General features: G+C 41.5%; 1 protein-coding gene across 2 annotated transcripts; it reads right to left on the reverse strand.

Moving 5' to 3' along the window:
• Positions 1-12533: 12533 nt before the first annotated feature.
• pitx2 (paired-like homeodomain 2) lies at positions 12534-22873 on the reverse strand. 2 transcript variants are annotated; one of them, XM_049585151.1, is made up of 4 exons: positions 22478-22873; positions 19869-19940; positions 14991-15190; positions 12534-14105 (listed from the first exon to the last, which is right to left on the reverse strand). In XM_049585151.1, the coding sequence occupies exons 2-4, from the start codon at positions 19912-19914 to the stop codon at positions 13548-13550; spliced, it is 804 nt and encodes a 267-aa protein (XP_049441108.1). In that variant the 5' UTR covers positions 19915-19940; positions 22478-22873; the 3' UTR covers positions 12534-13547. The 2 variants fall into 2 exon arrangements, with proteins under 2 accessions (XP_049441108.1, XP_049441107.1); XM_049585150.1 differs by lacking the exons at positions 19869-19940; positions 22478-22873 and adding an exon at positions 15715-16317.
• Positions 22874-24053: the final 1180 nt, after the last annotated feature.

Raw genomic sequence — 24053 nt, forward strand, 5'->3', positions numbered from 1 at the left:
TTCATGTTATCAGTTGTTTCATTCACTGTCTTTTAATTGTATTTGTGTGTTGGCAACATATTAAATGTCAGGCCATTGAATTGAATTGAAATTGATGAACAGAAACAAAAAACATTTCTGCAAAATGAACCAAGTTAAAATGTGCAGACTTTCTTTAAATCTTATTTCTTTTTGCTGTGAATTAGCAGTTAAGTTAAGTTGTCGACCTCCACGTATACAATCTGGATTTTTAAAGAAACAGACTGAGCAGACGATGTATGAGCCAGAACTAAGCAAACAGCATCAGACCTCACAGCAGTGAACCACATACTGTATAAATGACATCAACAACAACATGTGAGAGCAGTCCATGCCTCTAACTGACTACAGAGGATAAATCTGAGCCAACATAACATCTCCTGCAGAGAGATATAAACCTGTAGCTGCAATCTGCAAGATGCTGCTGCTGCAACCATTCATCCCTCAGCCAATCCTAACTGTGGGTGTGTGCATGCATACCGGCCTGTGTGTGTAGGTTACATATGTGTGTCTTCCGTTTCATTAATGACAGTATATGGTGACGCCTTCCAGCAGGGATTACCACACCGTGCGCTCTGGATCTCCCACCGTGCGCAGTAATGAAGGAGGGCTGTGGAGACTGGAGGCGCAGGCGGCGGGTCGCTTTCCACCAGAGTTTACACGGCAGATGACAAATCTGGACGTGACTGTCTTACCAGAGATTAAAACTGTCTGAGAGAGGCACAGAGAGGGAGAGAGAGGGCTAGTAGGCTTTACGCAATTGCTCCGTCAACCTGCTTGTGCAATTTAACACGAGCTCACTGGCTAACAGTCCAGGAAATCAGAGGAAAGCTATGACGAAATGGTGTGCTGTTCAGGTGTCACGTCTGTGCAGCGTCTCAACCAGAGGGCAGTCAAATTGTTTCCCCTGCGAACTTATATTGTCATTATTTGGAAGTCAAATCTTTAACAGTTTCATAGTTTTATCCAGAAAAACAACAAACAAGATACTCTAATATTTGAATCTTGAAATGTGGATCACCAAAAACAACACTTGTTTCTTGGCTCGGGGGGGTCTGCCTGTCAACATGTCATGGGAATTGGATCAGATGTTTGTGAGACATCAAGACAGCAAAACAGTGGTAAACACATGAAGTTCTTAACATGATATTCATCATTATCAGGGTGTTATTTTTCACAGCCACACAGATACAACATCCGACTGGATTTCGCTTTGATAGATAGAGAATATGTCAATAAATGTATTCAGATATCGTGTGAAAAGCCCTCACACCTACAGTAAAAGACTACATGGAAGGCAAAACTTTGATTTATCAAAATAAAATTGCCATGTATCATCAATGCAGCATGAGCACTTATGGCATAATACATGTAGGATGTTGCTTTTCACTGTAAATGGTTAGTATTTGCATGTTTGCACTGGTGCTTTGTAAAGCTGCAACGTTTAGTCACGTAGTCGATTGAAATTAAATTAATTGCCAGCTATTTTCATACTCGATTAACTGTTTCAGTCATTCGTTTCTAGCAAAAATATCAAACACTTGATGGTTTTGGCTTCTTAAATATGAGAATGAATGAGTGTTTTTTGTTGTTATTGTGTCACGCAAACAGTTGCAAGACACCATAAAATCAAACAAGTCATAACCAGAGTCCAATGTACATATTTTCAGACAACATTAAGAAAAAAGAAAATGGAAAATAAAGCCTCCTACATAACCGGACCATCATTGTGTACGAAAGAGTTCATACATCACACAGACATTTAGCGTGTAGCATTGAAAAACCGAAACAAGTACTAATTAAACCAGTGGTTCCCAAATGGTGAGTTGCGGGTCCATTCTGATTTGACTGCAAGTGACTCACAAACACGTCAAGTCTGTTAAAACACACTTTATTTTTAAGTACAGTGAATTTACGTCACAGTTTTTATAACTTGAAGTGCCGTTTCCTGCTGTAGAATGAGTGACTTATGGACAGCTACTTGACAGAGACAGCAAACTAGCTTGAGACATGGCCAAACACAAGTATAGCGCTGAATATTTCAGACTGTGTGGACCTTAAACTGACGATTAAGGACAATTCTGGATCCTGTGGCTGGACTAGCTGGGAACCACTGAATTCAACAGTCTATCTTGGCTCAGTTTCCAGGCTGTTGTGACGAAATCGGTGAACTTAAACATCAAAACTAAACAACCATTCTGTCATCGTTGTTTGTACAGTATAAAAGAAAATGGGACTCACTTTCCACTTCACCCAAATCACACAACTTAACTACTGCTTTACTCCTGATTTTTGTTTTATCGGCCAAACTGAATGAGGATTTGATGCTTTTCTTTGTCATTCATGATGGTAAATAAAGAGTCTTTGGTTTTGGGAGTGTTGGTTGGACAAAAGAAGCAATTTGGTGACATCACTTGGGGCTCTGGACAATTGTGATGAGCATTTTTCACATTTGTTGGCATTTTATAGACTAAACATTTAATCAGTTAATTGTGAAAGTAATCAGCAGATGAACTGATAATGAAAATATCCTCTGTGCTTTAGTTACAGGTGATGTGGTAGTAGCAGAATGCCTGTTGATAAAATTGATAGCACTTGACATAGAAAGCCCACGATATGTGTGACTTCATCTAAAGTGGTTATCTAAAGACTTCTTGTTTTTGATTTTTGTGACATCTTTGACGCAACCTGATTATTACTGTTGTGGTTTTGGACTTAATCTACCCAGAGATCCGTTGGCAAGCAAACAGTGAGTCAACAGTGAGTTTCCTTGGATTTTCTGTTGTTACAGTTTGAGTTGCGGAAGGTGGAATTTTCCCTTTATTCTGTTCAGACACGGTGGCTAAAGCTAATCATGCTAACTCCCAGTTCTGCGTCAGTGTATTTGAAACCATTCGCACAACATGAGCAGCAAATGGAAAACACATTATCAGCTGACTTTAGGTTTGGATGTTATTGTGCTACAACACACAGTGATTGTTTTGTGAAAATACTCCATAGTACCACCTTTACTTTAACCGTTAAAGGTAGACTGAGATTCCAGGGGCTCCGCTCCCCTCCGGGTCTCTGCGGATGTTCAGATCCTGTGGAGATCAGGCAGAGAGAGCAGATCTTAGAAAGATCAATACTCCTTAGTGGATTTCCTATATCAACCACACTGAAATCCTACCATCTGTGACATATAGGTTGAGCGTATAAGTCACTGCTGGGTGGGATCCAATCCAATAAATCGCTCCCCACACCGTCTGTTCTTGTTGGGTTGGAAATGCTGTAGGCTGGGAGAGGTGGATGAGTGGAGCCACCAGGTACACCAGGTGGACTGCTCACCCCCCCCCACCCCCCCCCACCCCCACCCCCCCCACACACACACCTGTTAATTGTTTGTTTCACCGTTTGCTGCATTTCATCCAGACAGGTCAAATTAATGTGTTAATTTATCATCTTATTCAACACGATTCAGAGATTCTTCCCATCTTTTTCAAAAACTGAGTGCAAAAACATCAAGTTTTCTTTTAGAGGGAGTTACTCTAATAACTTCCTTGAGTCTTGTTGTCATTATGAGGTTGACGGACAGCTAGCATGGACTCCAGGAAGGAAAAGGAATCGTAACGTATAATTTTTACACTTTGATTTTTGTACAAACTAAACAAACAAAAAGTATTAATTAGACATGCTTTTAGGTGGATTGTGTTTGCTTGGGCCCAAGCGGCAACCTCAGGATCTGAAAAATGGAGCAACACAGACGTGCCAAAAACAGTTGCAGTTCTTTGAATGGCCACTTGAGGCTGACTCCAGCAGTGAGTGAATCCCCATAGACCCCCATGTTAAAATGTCAGATTTGAAGTAGCAATAAACATGTTTACAGCCTGATACAAAGAACAGTTTTAGTCTCTATAGCTAATTTCAATATTCGTGACAACTACAGGGGGTACATTTTTTTTATGTTACTCACCATTTACTTTTAAAAATCAGGCTTAAAGTATTGCATAATTAAGGGCAAGGCCGCTTTTTGCGAGGCGTCACCACAGTCTGTGAGTCAGATCCACACCTTGCTCCTCCACAGCTCCACCCTCTCATCCAAATACGGTCACTTCTGGCTCCATAAATCTAAGATGACAACTCAAACTCAAGGCTTCAAAACAGGAGTCCACAAACCAGTGGGTGACATCACTGCAGCTTCATCATTGATTTGTAGAGTCTATGCTCAGGACAGAGGCAGTCTAGCTGTTTCCCCCTGTTAGTGCTAAGATAAGCTAACAGGCTGTAGCTATTGTATACATGGGCAGATTATGAGACAATAGGCTGTGGGCACAGACATGCAATGGGCCCGACCACCTCTCCTACACAGGAGCAAGACACAAAGATTTTGTGGTGGTTTTGCATCTCTTTATAGTCGTCATACATCTCTTTGCAGTCTTTTCCTGGTTGGTACATATTAATTTGACATTTGGGGGGGTGGGGGCAATGACACTTTGGGCCCCTGGACCTATGCCCTATACGTCCGTTCCTTAATTGACCCGTGACCGTACAGACAAGAGTGTGGTTTCAAGCTTCTTGCCTAACTCTCTGACATTTTGGAAAATATGCTTCTTCGCTTTCTTGCAAACAATTTATCTAACTGTATCTCCCCCTAATATGTTTTTTAATAAAATAAGAGTGTGCGTCCCAGAGGCTACCTTAGTTTACAAAATATTCATTTTTTTTTTTTTAATTATTGTTAGACACAGTTTAAGAGAATTTTGTTTTTCCAAAAATGGAAATGTTGCTTTTTAGAATTACACACTGAATTAATGAAAAAATAAAGGAATGACGCTTATTTCTTGTATTTATTAAACATTTGACAAACATGAACATAATGGAAAATTATGAAAATATTTAAATCCTAACCTAATAAATGGCATGATAATATGATGATGCACACAGATAAAACAATAACATATTACACAAAAATGGAAAAATCGCTAAAAAGCAAAACACAAATGAGCACAGAGAAGAATCGAGCAACATTAGCACTGGAAGAAATTTTAAAAAAGCAATCAATATTTATGTTACTGCCTCAAACAATGGGGCTGCAGATGTGTTGCACAGTTTACATCTGTCTGTGTATAACAGTTGCTTGTTTCAAACAGCTGCTCGTCAACAGAAGGAAAAACCTGTGCGGAGCTGTCCACCACTTGGTTTATGCAGAAATGGAAAAGTGACTGCCAGAAATTAAAGCAGAAAAAAAATGACTCCACTCGCACCAGGGAACAAATGGAACTTGCAACATCTGGCTTTAATAAGAGAGCAATCCAAATAAATATTTTTACGAGGAGTAAACGTTTTATAAATCAACCAACACCATGGTGACTCACAGAGACTGCAGGCTGAGCTTGTAAGTTTTGCTGTCGATGGATGCGCTGGTGGTTGAGAGTCGCTGGCTGGTAACCACAAGCTGCTGCTGGCAGGTTGGAGACAAACTGGCCCTGGAAGAAGTGGACAATAACTTGTTGATCCCACCATATGCAATATAATAAAGAAGATGCAGTGAATTACACCATTTATCCATGTGAGAAACAGCCTGCTCCTGGGCAATAAAAACAACCACTGACATTTGTTTATTAATAGGCAGGGTGTTATTTGGCTGCTGCTGGACGTCACTCAGATCACTCTGACTTTAATTCAACACAAGGACAGGAGAGTGAGAGTTATTGAATTTATTTTTAAGGCTAAATGTACAATTTTAAACCTGAATGTTGCTTTTATTTATCTGTAGTCCACATCAGTAAGTGTGTGTCATGCAAACGTACAAAGGGCAGATTCAGTGATTCAGACTTGAGCTGTTCGCCAAATTTCAAATTGGACTTTCAGTGACAGTTTTAGAAGAAGAAAGCAGACTGTGAAATGCATCATGACAAAAGGGGACAGTGTCATTTATTATTACTAGAAAATGTGGGATATTTTATGAAGTAGTATTTCAAAAAGAGGGCAAAAAGCATTAATTTAAACACACGACACATTTTAATATTTTAAAACTCAATGGTTTTGTTTCTTCAGAATTCTGCAGTGATGATATTGAATTAGATTTTTTATACACAGCCTTTAAAGCTGGTATGTATGACTGAAGTGATCTAATAATTCTGCTTATCCTCGAGATGTAACACAATAGGACATATGGCAAAGAATAATGATGCATAAATATTTGGCCACATACACAAAGCCATATTCTAACTTGAGTAAAATTTGCTAAGTTGTGTTTTGTCTTTTTAAACATGTTTTAAAGAAAGCCCAAATGCCCTTAACTAAAGGGTGTAAAAGTAGTTTGATAACAGTTGTAATTAATGGCTGTAAAATTAATAACAGCAGCTACATTAACCTTTTCAGTATTTTGCAAATATAACAGAACCACTTTGTGCAGTAACTGAGTCGAGGACAGGAAATGAAGAGTGGAAATAACTGAGTCTTAAAATCCAATATGTCTTCAGTTAACTGCAGTTAAAGCCGAGCTATGAATCTGGTCGTCCGGTTAATCACAGCGTGTTTCAGGGTGTCAGATCTTCCTTTAGTGCAAATATAATGCTGTGCCACTGCATTTCTGAGACGCTGCCACACTATCATGACGGTGTACACACAGGATTACTTTTTCTATAATCATTAAAACATATTTAAGTTCAATAATTACCAGATATTTTAGCCTAGGTGTAGATTTCAGGGGGGACGCAGGGGACGCGTTCCATTTGATATTTTGAATTTATGCATTTGTCTCCCTGATAAAAACATGATAGTAAAAGAGGACATAAACAACACCATAAACTGATGCAGAAAAGTCACAAATCAGTGCATAAAAATTCACCAGAATGCAGGAAGTTTTCTGTAAGAGCACCCCCAAATCCCCCCGTTTCAACTATGTCCCACCTCCAGTGTCAAAACTAAACCCACGCCCTTGATTTTTGACGCAACATTTAACTGTTACATAAGAGAAATGATTTTACATTGTCTGATTTACACCTTGTGTGTGTGTCCATAGATCTTCCCTCCCCCTCAGTAACTGGACCACATGAAAGCACAGAGGTTTTATTGAGGAAACTCTAATTCCCGACTTCTAGCTTTGAACTGAATGTGGCATTAGGGGGATAAATGATGTAAAGCTTCTCCCTAAGTGGTCCTCTCCATAATATTGTGCATTTCATGCCCAAAGATGCCATGTTTGTACAGCTGGGGAGTCAGATCAGCGCGTAAAGTACGACATTAACTCTGCAAGCCTTTGAGGTTTTGTCTCCACTGGGGCTACTTTAATAATATGAATAAAAGAATAAAAAAAAACAAAAACCCACACTTGACCCTGTGGTGCATTTAAGTGTCTATTATTTGTATGTTTTGCTTGATCTGTTCTCCTGACTGAAATGTCAAACTTAACAGAGAAATTCAGGATTATTGCCTTAAAGAAAACTCATCATGCATGCAGGAGAGAGTCAGTTGGAAACCTTTCTGCTTCTGTTATGGCAAAACGAGCTGTTATCTGATCTTTGATTCTCCAGATAAGACAGGACGGACAGCCAGGATTTCATTCAGGTCACTAAAACAGCATGACCGATGAGAGCGTGAGGCAGGAGCAAGACACTTTGACAATTTCCACAGCATTTTGTAATTCACCCTGCGTGTGAAGGGAGAATTGTACGACACGAAATGAAAAGGAGAAAAAAAAGAAAACTAAAACAAACAAAAGGTGTAATTTTCTATCTGAAGTTGGAGCCTGGGAAACTATCCTGCCAGGCTGCTCGTCAGACACAGACTCCGGGTGGCTGACAGCGGCGAACAGAGGTAAACGTCAATTAAGACGTTACAGTAGATGACAGGCCTAAAGAAAACAGTGCTGAGAGATGCCATCTGGGGCAGACTGTGTAAACTGAAGGTGTCTGAACACGATGCTTCAGATATGGCTAAAATGTTAGCAGCTTTAGACTTGTCAGGTTAACATGAAGAGGCATGAGGAAGACTTTAGGTAGCTGCCGGTGTGCCTGCAGGCTGCCTATTTATGAATTATTTGTGTTTTCTTTGCACGTTTGGCATCATGATTTTAGAGAATGCAACTGTACTTGCACTGACAAGGATGCATATGCTTTGTGTGGCCAACACGCAGGATCGGAGGTGTTTCTTGCAGCTCGGTAGGTCGACTACAGTTAGCCTTAATGCTAAATAATACCTCTTGAGTGGCATTTTTATCCAGACAGTTTGAGCATGCGAGCTCTTCTCCTGCAGTAGCCCGCCTCACACAAACACAGACACATCAGAGAGCTTTTTTAGGATTGATTGGGTGCTGAGTGCCTTTTCACTGCTCTTGTTTCTATTTTTAATGTTTGATTTTGTCCAATTAGAGAGCAAAACTGCTTAGAGACACCTCAAATATTTACATTTCAGCTCCTCAGAATGCACTTTACATCACGACTAGTGTTTGGTGATGTGAAAGGTTTCACAGTGAAATATACAAGCCAACAGGTAAACCGTGTTCTCAAAGATTTTTCAACCAATACACAATATGTTTCCTCCATCAAATAAATTCATGAGTCTCTCCTGATGGATCATTTTTCCCCACGACTATTTCAAGGTCCATGAGAGCCGTGCTACTGATCTTTTCAGCATGCGTAATGTGTAGAAATTGATTTGGAGAGAAAACAACTCAGATGTGTGTTTTGTTTTCATCCTTCTTTAATAGAACTTCAGAGAGCAGGAAGTGTGTGCGTCATGAAATTCGCCCTGGTTATCTGCTTTCACACGCTCTGGCCAGCCGCCTGCCCTCAAACAGCACCAAGCTTGCACAGCGAGAGGGGCTGACACACAACACACACACACACACACACATATCATACACAGATCCGCACACAAAATATAGCTAACATGCATGCAACAGACACCAGCAGTGGGCGAGTTTTCATGTCTTTGTTCGGCTAATGAACACCAGCAAGTCAATATTTTCACACAAAGCACACTTTTAAATCAAAGCCAGAGGCATGTACATACCTCATTTTGCAGTGTGTAAAAATATGTGAAAGCCAATTCTAAATTTAATCTGGAATAATTTTGCTGAGAAAAACCCGACCAGATCACGTAAATGTAAAGTTACTTTGAGGTGTTCAGAGCTGAGCTGAGATGGACGGTCAGTCATGCATCTTGTTATGCAGAACTTCTCCTCAGGCCTTAGGTGAGGGTGAGAATGTGTGAGGTCACACCATGTGACCTTTAGCTGAAGTCGCTGGGCCGCCATTGGTCCAGAGCCAAAACCCCCAAACCCTCAACCACCCACCCACCTCCCCCAGACACACAGCAGCCCTCTCTGCTGCCTGACCACTGCACACACACACGCGCACACACACACACACACTCGGGCGAAGTGCTCAGAGGAGTTGTGTGTTTGTAGGTTAACTGTGTATCTCTGTCACTGCAAACCTACATTTATTCTGATGCATATAATAAGAGCGTCGTCCATTTTGCTGGAGCAGCCTTAAATGAAATACCTCACTAAACATGCTTATGTGTGTGTTTAAATGTTAGTGCAAGTGGAGACACAATAACGGTGTATACTATTAGAAGAATGCAGTATTTGTATACATTTGTCTTCAGAAGTGAACATGTGCATGAAAAACAAATTAACCCCCTATAACAACCTGAAAATTACTGACCCCCCCCCCCTCAAGTCAGAGTCATGATCTTTGATTTTTTCTTTCTGGTTTTAGCACCAGAGTCCTGCTGTGATTTAATTTTGGTCTGTTGCATCACCTCCTCCTCAGCAGCCTTCGAAAATAAACTATTGATCAGAGCCACCCTGGGTGCTCTAATACATCCCAAATCTGTGTTCATTTCCTTCACCCATAACCCACAGCTCCCACACTTTGTGCTGCGTCTCAGCAGATAAAAACACAACCTGAAAGTGCAGTAATTTAAATAAAATGCTGGTTTGATATCCTCTGTGGTGGAATAGGAAGAGGCTTGGTTTGAAAACAAGGCACAAATGCAAACAAATGGGATTTTAATATGTCCCTAATCACAATTAATATCACTTCTAAATTATGTTTTTATCTTTGAAGCTTTAATTGTTGCCATATCTATTAAATGCATGCAATAAATATATAATTTGCCTGCTAAATGCCATGCAGTAGCTTTTAAATTTTATTTTATTTTTTAAAGAATTCTATCAATTTACGTTCATACTCTGTGTTTTCTTGGCTGCACACGCCAGACGACTTGTGCACAAACTTGTGTCTTTTCCCCAGATAAAATGCAATAGTTGAATCCCAGGCCTCATTAGCGTGTAATTAAAAAACATGCTCCCTGATACATCTGCATGCACCGTTATTACCAACCCGCCCCGAGTCTCTCCCAAACCCGCCGCTGCTGCTGAATATTGAGAGATTGTTAATTATTTAGATTGGAGGTGTAACGATACATGTTTGGATATTTGCACTTCCTCGCTTTCTGTTTGAATTCCCAGTGGAGTGGAGGTGAGAGTGTGTGTCGGCTCGGTGTGTTACTTCACATTGGATTTTTTTTTTTTTTTTAATCAGCTGGCGGAACAAATCTCACATTATGATGTGCTAGTGTGTGTCCGAAAAACTGGAGCAGGACAAATATGAATTTGGTTTAAACAGAGACTTGTAATTGTGTTTTTTTCTGGAACATGAACTACATATTTATAAAGTTTATTATGTATATTTATCAGGTATTATTATGCGTGGGAAGCGTGTGGCTTTGCTTCTTTAAAGTGGTTTGACGCATAAATGACTGCAGTGTCTGAATTCTTTAAATAATAATTTCAGCTGAGCAGAACAGAAGCAGCCATGGTGCAGTGAAAAAGCTTATTTAGTGAGTTTCTCTATAATTAAACATGAGTGAACATGCAGCCACAGCAGGGATAAATGCACACGTGTTGTTTTCCATTTAGTTTTAATAAGTTCTTACCTTTACGCAGGCTGGAGAGCAGAGGAGAGAGCAGAGAGGCTGCAGGTCTGCAGTCCTGTGCGCCGTTTCAGCCAAATGAACATTTCCCACTGAAGCCTCCTCTCTTCGGGTCATCCTGTGCTGATTGTGTCGATGTGTATTGAGACTCGCAGACTTGCGTATTCGGCCTCTACAGCAGCCGAGGCTTATCCCCCCTGTCAGCTGATTATTGCTCCGCGTTACCGACTCCATCAAAAGGTGACACTCGTGCAACAAAAGCACCCGCAGCTTTTTTTTTTCCTTTTTTTTGTAAGAATCTAAATCTGGAGTTCATGAGTTCAGGCCGCAGGATGCGCACTGCAGCTCGGGAAATCATACATGTGAAACGAGGAGGATGCTTCTCGTGTGTTTGTTATTGAGCAGTTGTTTTTTTTTTTTTTTGTAAGAACAACATTTGGACCAACTGTGATTTATTTCTCCTCATAATCACCCCCCCTCGAGACATGACCTCAGGCCTCTTGTTGCATGACATCAGATCCTAAATCAGCTCCTTTTGCAAGGCGACCACATTTTTTGGATACTCCATAATTTGTGATGAGTGGTTTAATAGAATATTAACACAAACAACTCACATAATCAACAGACTGAAAAATGATCGCATGGCAGCGCACAGTACACCCAGAGTCCCACTATTTACTCGCTTCTTTTATTTCCTGCCAGGAGTGTTGCAGTGTTTCCTCCCCGGTGCCTGCGCTCTGCCTGCAGCCACAGAGCTCCACTTGTCCCCCCGCCTTCTCCACTCAGCTTCGGCCCACATACCTCCGTATCTGTCTCTCTCTCTCGGTGTGTGTGTGTGCGCGCTTGTTTGCTCAAGCTTGTGAATCATAGTTTCCCCCAGACCGTAGCTTTGTTTTGCTTTGGCGCATTTGCGCGCTATGGAGCATGACTTAAAAAGTGCCAAGATACAAAAGAAAACCACAGGGCAAAAGCAAACAGATGCACGTATAAGTCAGATAGGCTGCATGGAGATAATGCAGATTTCTGGAGCATATAGGGAACAAGACTGGCATTAAAAATATGAAGATAAACTCTGGACAAAAAATGGATCATTTAGATTTAACAATTACATTTTATGGAGCTTAAAATGTGAATTTAGATCATTTCAATTTCATAAAAATCCTTATTAAAGCAATAATAGGATCAAGTGAAGATGTTTTTGTCTAATAATCCTCTTCACAATCTCCTCTGAGTTCAAACACAGGGAGAAAAAACAAACCCTAATGGACTGTTGTCACTGTTGTGTGGTCCAACTCCTGTTTGTTGATTCCCGTGTTATTTCAAGCACCAGTGGACCAGCCGAGGCTCTTGGCTGAGCAGGCAGACATGTATTCAGCAGTTAATCTGACGGAGCATCTCGCTCGCTATGTGTATTGGAGCGGGCCCATTGTTTTCCTCTATAGATTAGCCGCACAAGCACCTCACATAATCGAAAGGCTATAGACACACTGTCATTGCTTTACACTCCACTAACAGACTAACTAACACAAAGATTCAATAAAAATCAGAATGTTTTTGAACAATATATTTACTTCCATTAAATAAAACACAATAGTTTTTTTGGATGTTGAAAAAAAAAAAACATAATTCCGTACCAAATAGTATACACAGAGCAAAAACCAAATAATTTGTCGCAGGAACATTTTTGATGCTTTTCTTTTTTTAAATCCAGAATTGCTATTCTAAATCGATATTCACACAGACATTAATAATAAATTTATAATATGTTAGAAACACACAACTGGTGCGTTTTTTTAGTATGTACATTCCCTTTTGTTTGCAAGCAAAACATGATTCCTTTTTAGGGTTTTTCTTTTTTTTTCTCTTTTTCCACATGCGTTGATAAATTGAACCTGGAGAGGACTGGAGGGTTATAGCGCATTCGCTTCGACAAAACAGGAGATGATAATTCAAATATATATACAACCTTTTTTTCAGTCAACAATTAACGTCCAAAAAAAATCCACCAGAAAAAAAACCCTCATGACGAGCTATGAAAAATAAAACAGGCCTTTTCTTTTGTTTTACTGTGGCGCAGTGTGGAGCAGGCCTGGACTCATCAAAAGGAGGGAATAAAACCTAAAATCTCCCGTTTTCAGTTTTTGACTCCGACCTGGAGTTGAGCTTGTTTCAGTGGTTCAGTCTTCTAGTGCCCTTTTTTGAAAAAATGAAAAAGTAGTTGTAGTAGTCTCTTGTTCCTGTGGCCGGCTGTTTGTGATTACCCACACACTGCAAAAAATGACCACCATAGCAAATCACTTGGTCTTGTAATCACCCTCAGAATCGTGTTTAATCTCCCCTAAAATAAATGGATGAATAATCTCACTTGTGTCTTTGAGATGTTTGGGGGATTTTCAAAAAACATGTGGCAATATCTCGAGGAAAAAGTCAGAATAGTGTCTTAAAAAGTCCAAGAAAATGCCATATGATCAAGAAAATTCCCAAAACACACGGAAAAGTACAATTATCTCAGCGCCAGATTTCCTCTCTCCCACTTTACGCGTCACTACCAGCCTATAATGACTTGCTAAGGTGGTTATTTTTTGCAGTGCAGATAGGTATTAGACTGGTCTGTCCACGGCGTATTGGCAAGCGCTCAGATTAGTGGCCGGATTCTGCACACTGGCGTATCCAAAACTCGAGTGCTGCTTGGCTTTCAGTCTCAGGCTGGCCAGGCTGGAGTTACAAGTGTCCCTGTACACATAAGGAGGGGTCGGCGGCGCGTAGGGACACGCCGAGGAGGGCACCCCGGAGTTGAGAGACGGGTTACTGAGGTTGTTCAAGTTATTGAGGCTGTTGAGGCTGGAGCCCGGCACGCCGGTGACCGCCGACGGCACCATGCTGGAAGTCATGGAGGATATAGAGTTGGGCGGCGAGAACATGGTCTGCGAGGACAGGGGGTTGACGTTCATGGAGTTGAAGAAGGGGAAGCTTTTGGTGGATAAAGAGGCCGACGTCAGGCCCTTGGCGGCCCAGTTGTTGTACGTGTAGCTGGGGTACATGTCGTCGTAGGGCTGCATGAGTCCGTTGAACTGCGGGCCGAAGCCGTTTTTGCAGAGCTCGGCTTGTTGATTTCTTTCCCGTTTCCTCCACTTGGCTCGCCGGTTCTTGAACCAAACCTAGAGCAAAGGAAATAAGAGCAGGTTAGAAATAATCTCAGAGTATTGTATAATATTTTAAAGCCTTTATATTTATTGCAGGTGCTTATTCTACATTTAAACCCAGGCACACTGTCTTTAATTTTCTGGCATTGGTGCTAAAATTAAATCACAAACATTTAAAAAAAAATCCAAACAAATTTAACGTATCTAAATGCAACACTCTTTATTAATATTTATTTCCCTGTGCAGCTAATCCCGCCTTGATGCCCTCTCTATCTGAGCAGAATACACACTGGGCTGTCACTGCACCATCTTTAAGTGGAGAGGATGTGTATTCCTCTGCAGGCGTCCACAAACACGCTGACCTTAATCACACAGCACCAGGGCGACAATCGCAAAATACAAGCTTTGCACCTCTTTCACACGAACAGCAGAACACGACTGGTATCTGTCACCAACAAATGTCAACAACCTCAACTGTTAACAACGTAATAATGTGTAATTACTCTAAATAGGCAAATAAAAATAGCATTTGTCCTCTTTTATTGTGGAATTGCAAAACAGATTAAAGTGTGCCAAATTAACTTGTTCTTTAATGCGGTATTTTGCATTCTGTGCGCAGAGGGTTGGAATTATATTTAGCCTAATAGACAAACATATACAGTGTAATTAAATTGAGCATGAAGCAGCAGTATATTTAAACAAGACTCTGATTATTTGTTTTCCTGTTAAAAACTGTGTCCTACATTATTTTCAAGGAAATTTCAGCCGTGCGTAAAGTTTGCTGTTCGTGCGTAATAATACCAAGGTATGGAGTAGTTGTAGGTTAACCGGGCAATTGGCACAAATTACCCGGAATTATACACACCAATTGTTTTTGTTTGCACCCAAGGGACTACTCACCCTGACCCGGGCCTCTGTGAGGTTGGTCCACACGGCTATCTCCTCCCTCGTGCTCATGTCCGGATAGCGATTCCGCTGGAAAGTGGCCTCCAGTTCCTGCAGCTGCTGGCTGGTGAAGTGAGTCCTCTGCCGCCGCTGCCGCTTCTTTTTGGAGGGATCGTCTGACGAGTCGTCGTTTTTATTTTGGTTCTTTTCTTTTTCTGTCAAGAGGAGAGAAGTTGATTCAGTCAGGGGTCAGAAGGGGATTAAGGCCTGTGTGCTACAGAGGGGGGGACAGAAGAGAAAGAATCCTGAATCCATGACACTGTTGGGAAATGGATGAGCCGGACACAGTCTGACCTCACTCAGGAAAGAATGCTGTGATTCATAAAATAAACTCAATTCGTTTTTTTAATTAATCTAAATCTGCATTTCCTTCATTTTATGAGATTCTTAGCTGACCTTTTGATTTAATCTTAAAACTGAGTGTATGAGTAAATGCCTGACTAATTTTAGTTGACACAAGACAAGCTCTCTCTGCCCTTTACACAACACAGAAACTTTTCACTACACCACACTCACACCAAACTAATTATGTGTGACAAAAATGACAGCTGTAATCGCATATTTGCATGCACGTGAAACTCCTTTTGCGCCGCTTCATGGGAGCAATCTTTTTTCTTTGATATGAAGATGACATCCGCGGCGCCTTGCCGAGAACATCTGCACCCGGGGCGGTTCTTACCGACTGACTCCGGACTAGATGTGTCCGACACCGTGTGCACCTCTAACCGGTGTTTAGAGTCCACAGACCGCTGCAGCGGCTGTAAAGTGGAGGCCATCGCCAGAGCCGTGTGGTGCGCGGAGGCAAGTTTATTCCCTGTTAGGTGGTGGTGGTCTATGTTTAATGGATCCCTCATAGAGTTCATCGGTAGAAGATCGCAAAAACTGGCTGTCAAAAGCAGAGTAAGTCCCTTTAGTGCAGCGATGATAAGCGGAAAGTCCGTCTGCGGAATGTATTCAGTTCTCCAAAAAGCGCACAGCAGATGAGTTCCTGATGCGGCTGAGCTGAAGCCCTCTGTCTGTTTAAACTGCAAAATGCTTTAAAAGAGGCCATTGAGTGCTGCCATACTAGCATCGGTGGTAAACAGCGGCTACCTCGGCTGACTATCAGAGTGACAAGGACAGGTAGGTGATATTAGATCCAGAGGCATACACACACTACACCGCTCTCTGTTCATTTCAGCTGTTGCCTGCGCACTGCCTATGCGCCTCTCTCCAGACCTCCACGTCACCATGTTGCGCCCGCCCATATTCTCTCTGACAGGCACATCCATGTGGATATGACGGCGTGCCCAGCCAACCGGAGCTCGCAGAAACGAGATATGTGTGCCAATGTGTTTATGCCGGGGCTGGCGCTTTATTTTTCCTCTTCCAAATAAAAGCATGTAAAGAGAGATGGGACGCACGGTGTACCCGCGGCGCTCCGTTGCCGTTGCGCAGCAGCCCAAGACCAAATAAAAATGAAAATAACACAGTTTGGCCTCATTTTATGAGATGGGTCCAGTGGCCCAGTAAAACGATGCAGTTCTATTGATACCCAAGCTGAGCCGCCCTGCTCGCAGGCGCTGCCACCGCAGTTTACTCAGGGACTCAGTGTGGATAAAGCGAGCCACCGAGCGGATTGTGTTGAAAGCCGTATGAAAAAAAGATGCACACTGAATATCAAACACAGCAGCCTGCTACAGCAGAGTGAGGACACGCGGAATTTTAAAGGGAGAGATATCAGACTGCGCCAGAACTCTCTGTGCGCACTGACGCTGAGAGCCAGACATGTACAGGATGTTAAAGCTGGTGCAGCTCATACAGGCGGGCAGTATGGGGATGCAGAGTTTTAGTATCATGTATTCAGCAAAGGCAGTGAAGTAAATAGGTGGTAGGATGGCTTAGAGGTAATTGCGCATCCCCGCTGTAATCCTCATATCCAGCTTCATACTTGATGTAACGTGCCAAACTGACCTAAAGTGGTTTCCTATCCTCTACATCCCTGTATGCACCCCACACGCTCAGGAAAAGCATTGTCAGTCATACTAGTTGCCAAATGAGACGATCCTCTTGACCTCCCCAGAGTTGAGGTTCAAATATCCATTAAATCACAGCAGAGCCACAGTTAACCACGCAGACTCGGTTTGTTGACGACGGATTACTTTATCTGGGTGCTTAACTGGATCTCTCTCCTCACTTTGCGATTGGACCCCTCCGTCGTTCTCAGCCAGCAGCACTCCTGTAGTGTTTTTTTTTAATCTGATAAGACTCTCATTTGCCTAAGAATTTCTGAAGGAGGACTTTTAATGAGTTTGAGCTGATACGCCAGCAATTTTTTTTAACCTATAACTCCCCAAAGATTGTGACGCGTTAAGGCAAAGCAAACACGTCTAATCAAACAAGTTTAATTTTCAAGGTGGTGGTGAGGGTGGGGGTGGAAGGGGGGGATTGAGGGTGGAGAAATGTCAGCTGGGTAACAGGTGATTGGAGTGATGGGCTGATTGGAGGACACGCCGGTACAATTAGTGCGACTCGTGCCAGTGTGCGTGCAAAATGACTTCAAATATTGATTATAATCTGGTCATTTTCTCATACCAGGACACAACTGCTTCATCATCACCATAATCATCATCGTCAAATAACACACTTCACATCTCCACGTGGCTAAGCGGACGCCCCATTCAGGCAGCACATTTGGACTTGGAGCTGTTAAGAAGTTACTGGGCTAATCCCGTGAAAGCCTCTGATATATAAATACCAGCAGACCATAGACTACAACACACACTCTCTCTCTCTCACACACACACGGGCGCACTCTGAAGAGACTTTATTAAAACATGGGAAGCCAATCGGCCCTCGTGCACAGCAATAAATCCTTGTTTGGATGCACTGTGACTAATTTAATTAAGACGGTGCACATTTTAAGTCATAATTTATAATCATTAATGTGTCATTTTATAGCAATGGATTTATTTTCATTATTGGCCTTTATATATTTTAAACAATGCAATAATACCCTTATTTTCCAAACTAAAACACGCACAGAAATATTTTATTTTCAGCCCTATTTCATAATTAATTCTAAAAATAAGCGTTTTATATTTGAAAATCAGGTGTGTTTTTATTAGAAATAATAATATGTGATGCCAAGCAGCGAACAGTCTGTTGCTCCTTTCTCCCTCCAGCCGTATTGTACTACTAAACTTGAAGTGGATTATCGGTTTCCTCTTCATTTCTACCTTCTGAATGCTTTATCTCTCTTCTGCGGATTACTGCGCGCAATAGGCCTCCGCCATTGAGGGCCATTAATTAGCAATTCAGTCAATATAGGGGGGGAGACGACAAGGCTTTTTACATAGGATTAAGGAGACATCAGATTCCTCCATTAGTATATTCCTCCTCACGAATGGGCTTTCATTATACATTTAGTTTTCCCCGGAGTCAATCCAACAAGCGCTGCATATATTACAGCAAAACAGTTGGCGCTGCTGGCGTGTCTATATTTGCAAGCATCACTCCTGACTCCCCCCTCTCCCCTCCTCCTCCTCCTCCCCGCGTGCAATTTTTATTTTAGTTATCCTATTATGCTTAATCAATGGTCGTTCGCACTGTGCAGCTGTGAAGCTATGAACAGCCTGCCCTCTGCCACATGCAGCCCCATCAATGTCGGCTAAATGAGACAGAATGAGAGTTATCGGTTATTCGTTTAAGACCCTAACAAGACCTGATGTCATTTCCACACCACGTTGGAGAATAATTAATAAATCCCAGAGTTTGTAGCGCAAAGGATTTCTATTTTTTGTTGGGTTTTATTTCTAGATGTTATTTAGGGAAACATGTCGCCTTAATGCGAAGAGAATCGAAGTATAAACCACATTAAAATAAATATATTTTAGTCGCTGTACAGCAGCAGCCTCACTGCGCCAGAGGCCAGTGAATTAATGCGCGTAATAAGATGTTAGTGGTCATATAATGTCCATCTTCTAATTACAACAAATATCCTCAGTGCAGAGCTGACACACTGATCAATGCCTCGGCTGATGCTCTGCAGCTGCACATCCACACCCCACCACCAGGTGTCCCTCTAAGACAGCAAACAGCAGCAACTTCTCTCCACAGTGACCAGCAGACAGGCCAAGATAGCTCAACATTTTGGACATCCACTGCAAAAAAATCCACCCAAAGCTGCTTTTTATAATTCCAACTCGAGTTTTACAATGCGAGTTGGAAGATTATTTTGTGAGAAATCAACTTTATTTTGCCCTTTTTTATTGCATATTTTAATCTCATGTTTAAGAAACTGCACAGCTGCTGGCTCATTACCAGTGCCACAACTGTTCACTTACTTTAAGCAACATTAGATTTTAAATAAAGTGGGCTGATGATGAGAAACCAAATCACCAGCAACCTTTAAACTCTACTTCTTTTGCCCTTTTCCACTGAGGGCGAGAACAAGATGAATATATGAGTAAAACTGTGTGTTAATGGTAAATAATAACACTGCAGTCATGTCACTGTGCCCTCTGGTGAACTGTCCTGCCAGCGTGGACCATACAATTATTAAAATAAAGAGCCATTAATTCAGTGGACTCCATTGAACGGTTCAGTAAATAAAAATAAGATATTAGGTGTACTTAATAAATAGGCTACCCAAACAATTAGCCTGTATAATTGTCAAGAGTGCCGTTTTAATGTTAATACAATAAAACAAAATAGATAAAAATGCTTCTATTTTATGTCTAATTGAATTAATTAAACAATCATATTAAATCCCTACAAAACCACATTTTATTATTTCTGTTTCAGTGTGATATCTGTGCTGTATCGATGATGCATGATGGATCAGATACTCACCTATTTGCGCGCAGGTGGTGGCCAGTTTGCGGCAGTGGGAGTCCATTATGGCAATTTAAGGAAAAACCGCTTCTGCAAAAACAGACAAAAGAGCCATAATTAGCCTTTAAGTCCGGTAAACAACCCCGCTGCGTCGCTCACTGACATCCAGGTCTACTTCTGCAGACAATAATTACTGGAGTCAACATAAGACTGAAAAGAATAGTGGGGTGCTCAAAGGATGAGTATTAGATTACAAGAAAAAAAATGCTGGTGGTCTGGAGGAATATTTATAAATTGATGCAAAATTAAAATTGGCGGTGTAAAGCAGGCGCAGTGCTGATGTTATAATAAAGTAAATGCATTAAACAAAGTTTGGATGTGAGCGTCGGTGGCTGCAGAAATATGCATCTTAATAAGTCTCACTCTGGTTTGAAAGTCTCTTTATTTGTAAAATGCATCAGTTATTAACTTATTTCTGATTTATTTGACCCGTGTGAGAAGATAATTGCACATACACTGAGCCACGGCAGAAAATAAAATGTAAAACCTCTGGATTGGAGGAAAATAATGGAAACAAGATGATTTGCGTGGGAGAAAAATGAGTAATCTCATCATCCTGACGCTTTTACTTCACTTGATTTAAGACAAATGAGTGTCTAAAACTCCATTTTATCGCACGTCATGTATTGTTATATATTTTTCCCAGTGTAAGATTTATTATTTTGCAGTCTGACTATTATAAAAAACGGCGTGTTCTGCACGAGCCGGATCTTGTGTTTTGGTGCAGGAGCCTGCAGCAGTTGGAAGTGGAGTGATTCCGTAGTAAAATCACGGGATTAGAGTCTGATTGAGATGTCTGTCGGTGGGATATTACAAAATTCATTATCGCAGCCCTCATACTACCTCGATATGAAGTTACACAGATGGGGTTTTATTAGTCCAGGCTCACACTGTTTGCTTATGATAATTCAAGTCGGGGGGAATTTGCATGCAGTCATGCTGTTAACCATTTTCCTCAGCTCTTCTCTTCACCTGCTCTACATCATCTGTGAGGAGGCTTTTTTTCTTCCTTCCTTCTTTCTTCTTCTTCTCTAATTCAAAAGATGCAGATATTGGAGGTTAAGTTTTACGGCGTGTACCTGCGCAACCTTTCTTCTCATCCCTCGTCTGTATCCCCGCTGCAAAATGAAATAGTAGGGGTCAGGCTGTAAGGTGTAAGGTTATTGCATGCGGCTCAGTGTTATCTAATCAGTGAGATTTAATGAGGGGTCCCTCCAATATTTCAGCCTGCCTGGCTGCTCCGCGGCCTCTGAAATCATTATTATTATTTATGCATTTTACGGTATTTTATTTTATTGTGTGAAAAATATGGACACAATTTAAACATCGAAGGATTTAGTTTGATCCATTTTTGCCCTGTTGTTGTTGCAAACTTAAATTAAACACACGTATCCCCTTAAAAATAAACTAAACAAACAGATTTAAAAATATTTAACACAAATAAACGCGATAAATTTACGTTTTACGCAAAGAAAATCGATATTTAATTTAAAAACGCGCACACAGGAACAAGCATCATAAAATATATTTAACCCAAACGGCATTAAAGCCATTATTAATAGCCTTTACTCATAATAATAATTTCTAATCATGCTCTAATGGTGGTTTGGTGGTGATTAATCCCAGTAATAAATATTTATGTCTTATTGCTTCTATCATGTCCCACAGTGCAGGAGCGATTCAAAGCTACGGCTGCATTAATGTTATGATTATTTATATTAATCCCGCTCATCCATTCATTCTCACTCCACGGACGCGCTCTGCTCTCACCACCAACAGTTGATACGAACCAGTGACTCACGTGGCAGGAGGCCCAGTGCAGACAGAAAGCTGGCATTGCCTCACATTGGCTTTACTTCTGAAATTAACACAGTAGAGCATGAGACTGCAGCCTTTACCGGGAGATGAATCGACTAACCTCCACCATATGGTCCCGTATTAATTAAAGGCGTGAGACCGTGAAGTCGCCTCTTTTCCCCTCCATTCCCCCCTCTTCATCTTATATTGCAAAAGGATGCAGAGGAGGGTAAACACATCTGAACTCATGTTACTCTTCTTTTTTAATTAGCAGGGTTATTTATAATTTCTGTGGAGCGTTTACGCACCATTTTATTTCGACTGCTTTAGGAGAGTTTTGTTTGGTACCACAATTTTACGCGTGATATTGAAATTTAGTGAACTTAAATGATGATTTTGGCGCACCAAGCTGCGGGATGTGGTGCCAAAATGCGCAAATGTGTCATTTTCCTGATACTTCAATCCATATTTACCACTTTCCTCACACTTCTCACCAACCGCAGGGCAGTACGGTGCGGTTTACCCCCCGTCTTTGTGTTTCCCCACACTCCATCACCGCTGATGATACATCATTATCATCCGCCGACCTGTGAGGCGAACCCTGCCCTCACATCACTTCATGCGTCTTTATGGCACAGCCGCGGCTTTCTAAAGACGCACCAGCGACGCACCGACCAGGCACAAAAACACGAGGTGGAACAAATTCCTCCACTTGCATTAACTCACACATCTCAGTTTTATTTCTTTTCCTCCTCCCCTGCTGCACTTACCAGTTGTAGACACCGGTTGGGGTTTGGCTCTCCCAGCCGTCGGCGTTTGACTCTAAAGCGAAGAGATAAAATCCCACCGTCCACCGTCCAAACACACTCGGACACCACAAGTTGTGCTTGTCGCGAAAATTCAAGGCAACTTGAAAAGTCCACAAGTCTAAGTTTCTGCCCAGAAATGTGAGCGTCGCATGGATGTGGCTCCCCCCGCTACGTTTATCCAAAAAAATGGAGAGACGCAGCGCTACCTTTTAGGATAGTTTCATTTATGCGCATAAATAACCATCTATTTACAGTGCGAGGAGAAATAGCGAAGGAGGCGCTTTCATCCGAGTCTCCCCTTGGTTCGTCCTCTTCTGTCTTCCTCAACTTTTTTCCCCTTGAAAGTCGCTCCAAGAGTGGCGCATTTTTTTTCCTCCTTCTTTTGAGCTCGCAGAGGGACCCCGTGTGTGTGTGTGCGTGTGTGTGTGTGCGCCTTTTTAAAGGGGTGTGTTTGTGTATATATGCGCCTGTGCCTGTGTAGTCTAGCAGAGGGCAAACTTGGAGCCTCTCAACTTTCAACAACAATCAAACAAATGAAAAAAAAATCACGATGGCATCTTTAAAAAACACGCATGTTTATAAAAAAAAAAAAGAAAAGAAAAAAGAAAACACTGATATTGCTGTTAGCCCGCCCCGGTGCGTTCACGGTCACATTGCACCATCTGAGGTGCAGGCATGCAAAACATATAATGCTTCAATTTGCCTGAACCTGCAATTTACAACAAGCAACTCAACTGCTTATTATCCAAACTCAGCGTGCACAAAATAAACACCAGGATTCACGACTAAACCCACGGACTGGTGGTTAATTTAAAGAAATACTGTATTTACAGTCACAGATACGGATTCCTGCAGCAGCTTATTATGTGATCAGCAAATTAATTACCGCCTAATTAAGCTTATTGTTTGAATATTCAAGGCACTAATTATAAAATATATATTTTTGAAAACGCAATATCTGTAATATTAAAAGGAAAACAGAAACCTATTTAAATGGATGCATTAAGGTTCCTTCAGGGCCAGACACAGCCCTATCGTGTTGCGGATTTATGTGCAGATGAAGTGAACAGCTGGCTCGGATGCAAATGTTCTTTATAGATCCGTTTCGTTAGATACAGACTGATTTTCCATTCAGCATCTTAAGTGAGGCGAGCAGACCGGACGTAGGCCCCGCGTTCCCCGCGCCTAATCCGTCTTTTACATTTTTAGTCATACTCCCATTAAACCAGTAATTAATGCGCACATCCACACGGGAATTTCCAGGCAATAGGGGACACTGAAGCAAAACAAACGCATCATCCAACCCCTCCATCCCTCGGCTAAAAAAAATGGTGAATCAGGAATGGTTTCAATCTTTGTGTCCCAAACACATGTAATAAATGCTGAGTGCAGCCTTATATAGAGTCATAAAGGAGGAATTATAAGAGTCAGTGTAATTTTTAACAGCTGCTTAGCTCAGGTTTATTTAGTCAGGGCTATAGACCTTAAATTAAGTCAGTTTTTAGCACAGACAAATTCCTCTTTTAGTCTTCAAAGG

The sequence above is a fragment of the Epinephelus fuscoguttatus genome, linkage group LG9, assembly GCF_011397635.1.
Source record: "Epinephelus fuscoguttatus linkage group LG9, E.fuscoguttatus.final_Chr_v1".
NCBI classification, from domain to species: domain Eukaryota; kingdom Metazoa; phylum Chordata; class Actinopteri; order Perciformes; family Serranidae; genus Epinephelus; species Epinephelus fuscoguttatus.

What these genes read in the sequence shown, in the direction of transcription:
- pitx2 (XM_049585150.1), bottom strand. Translation starts at nt 15,898, where the DNA reads ATGAACTCTATGAGGGATCCATTAAACATAGACCACCACCACCTAACA. An exon ending in ATCTAGTCCGGAGTCAGTCG is followed by an intron (nt 15,191 to 15,714) that starts GTAAGAACCGCC and finishes TCCTCTTGACAG; the next exon opens with AAAAAGAAAAGAACCAAAAT. An exon ending in TCACAGAGGCCCGGGTCAGG is followed by an intron (nt 14,106 to 14,990) that starts GTGAGTAGTCCC and finishes CCTTTGCTCTAG; the next exon opens with GTTTGGTTCAAGAACCGGCG.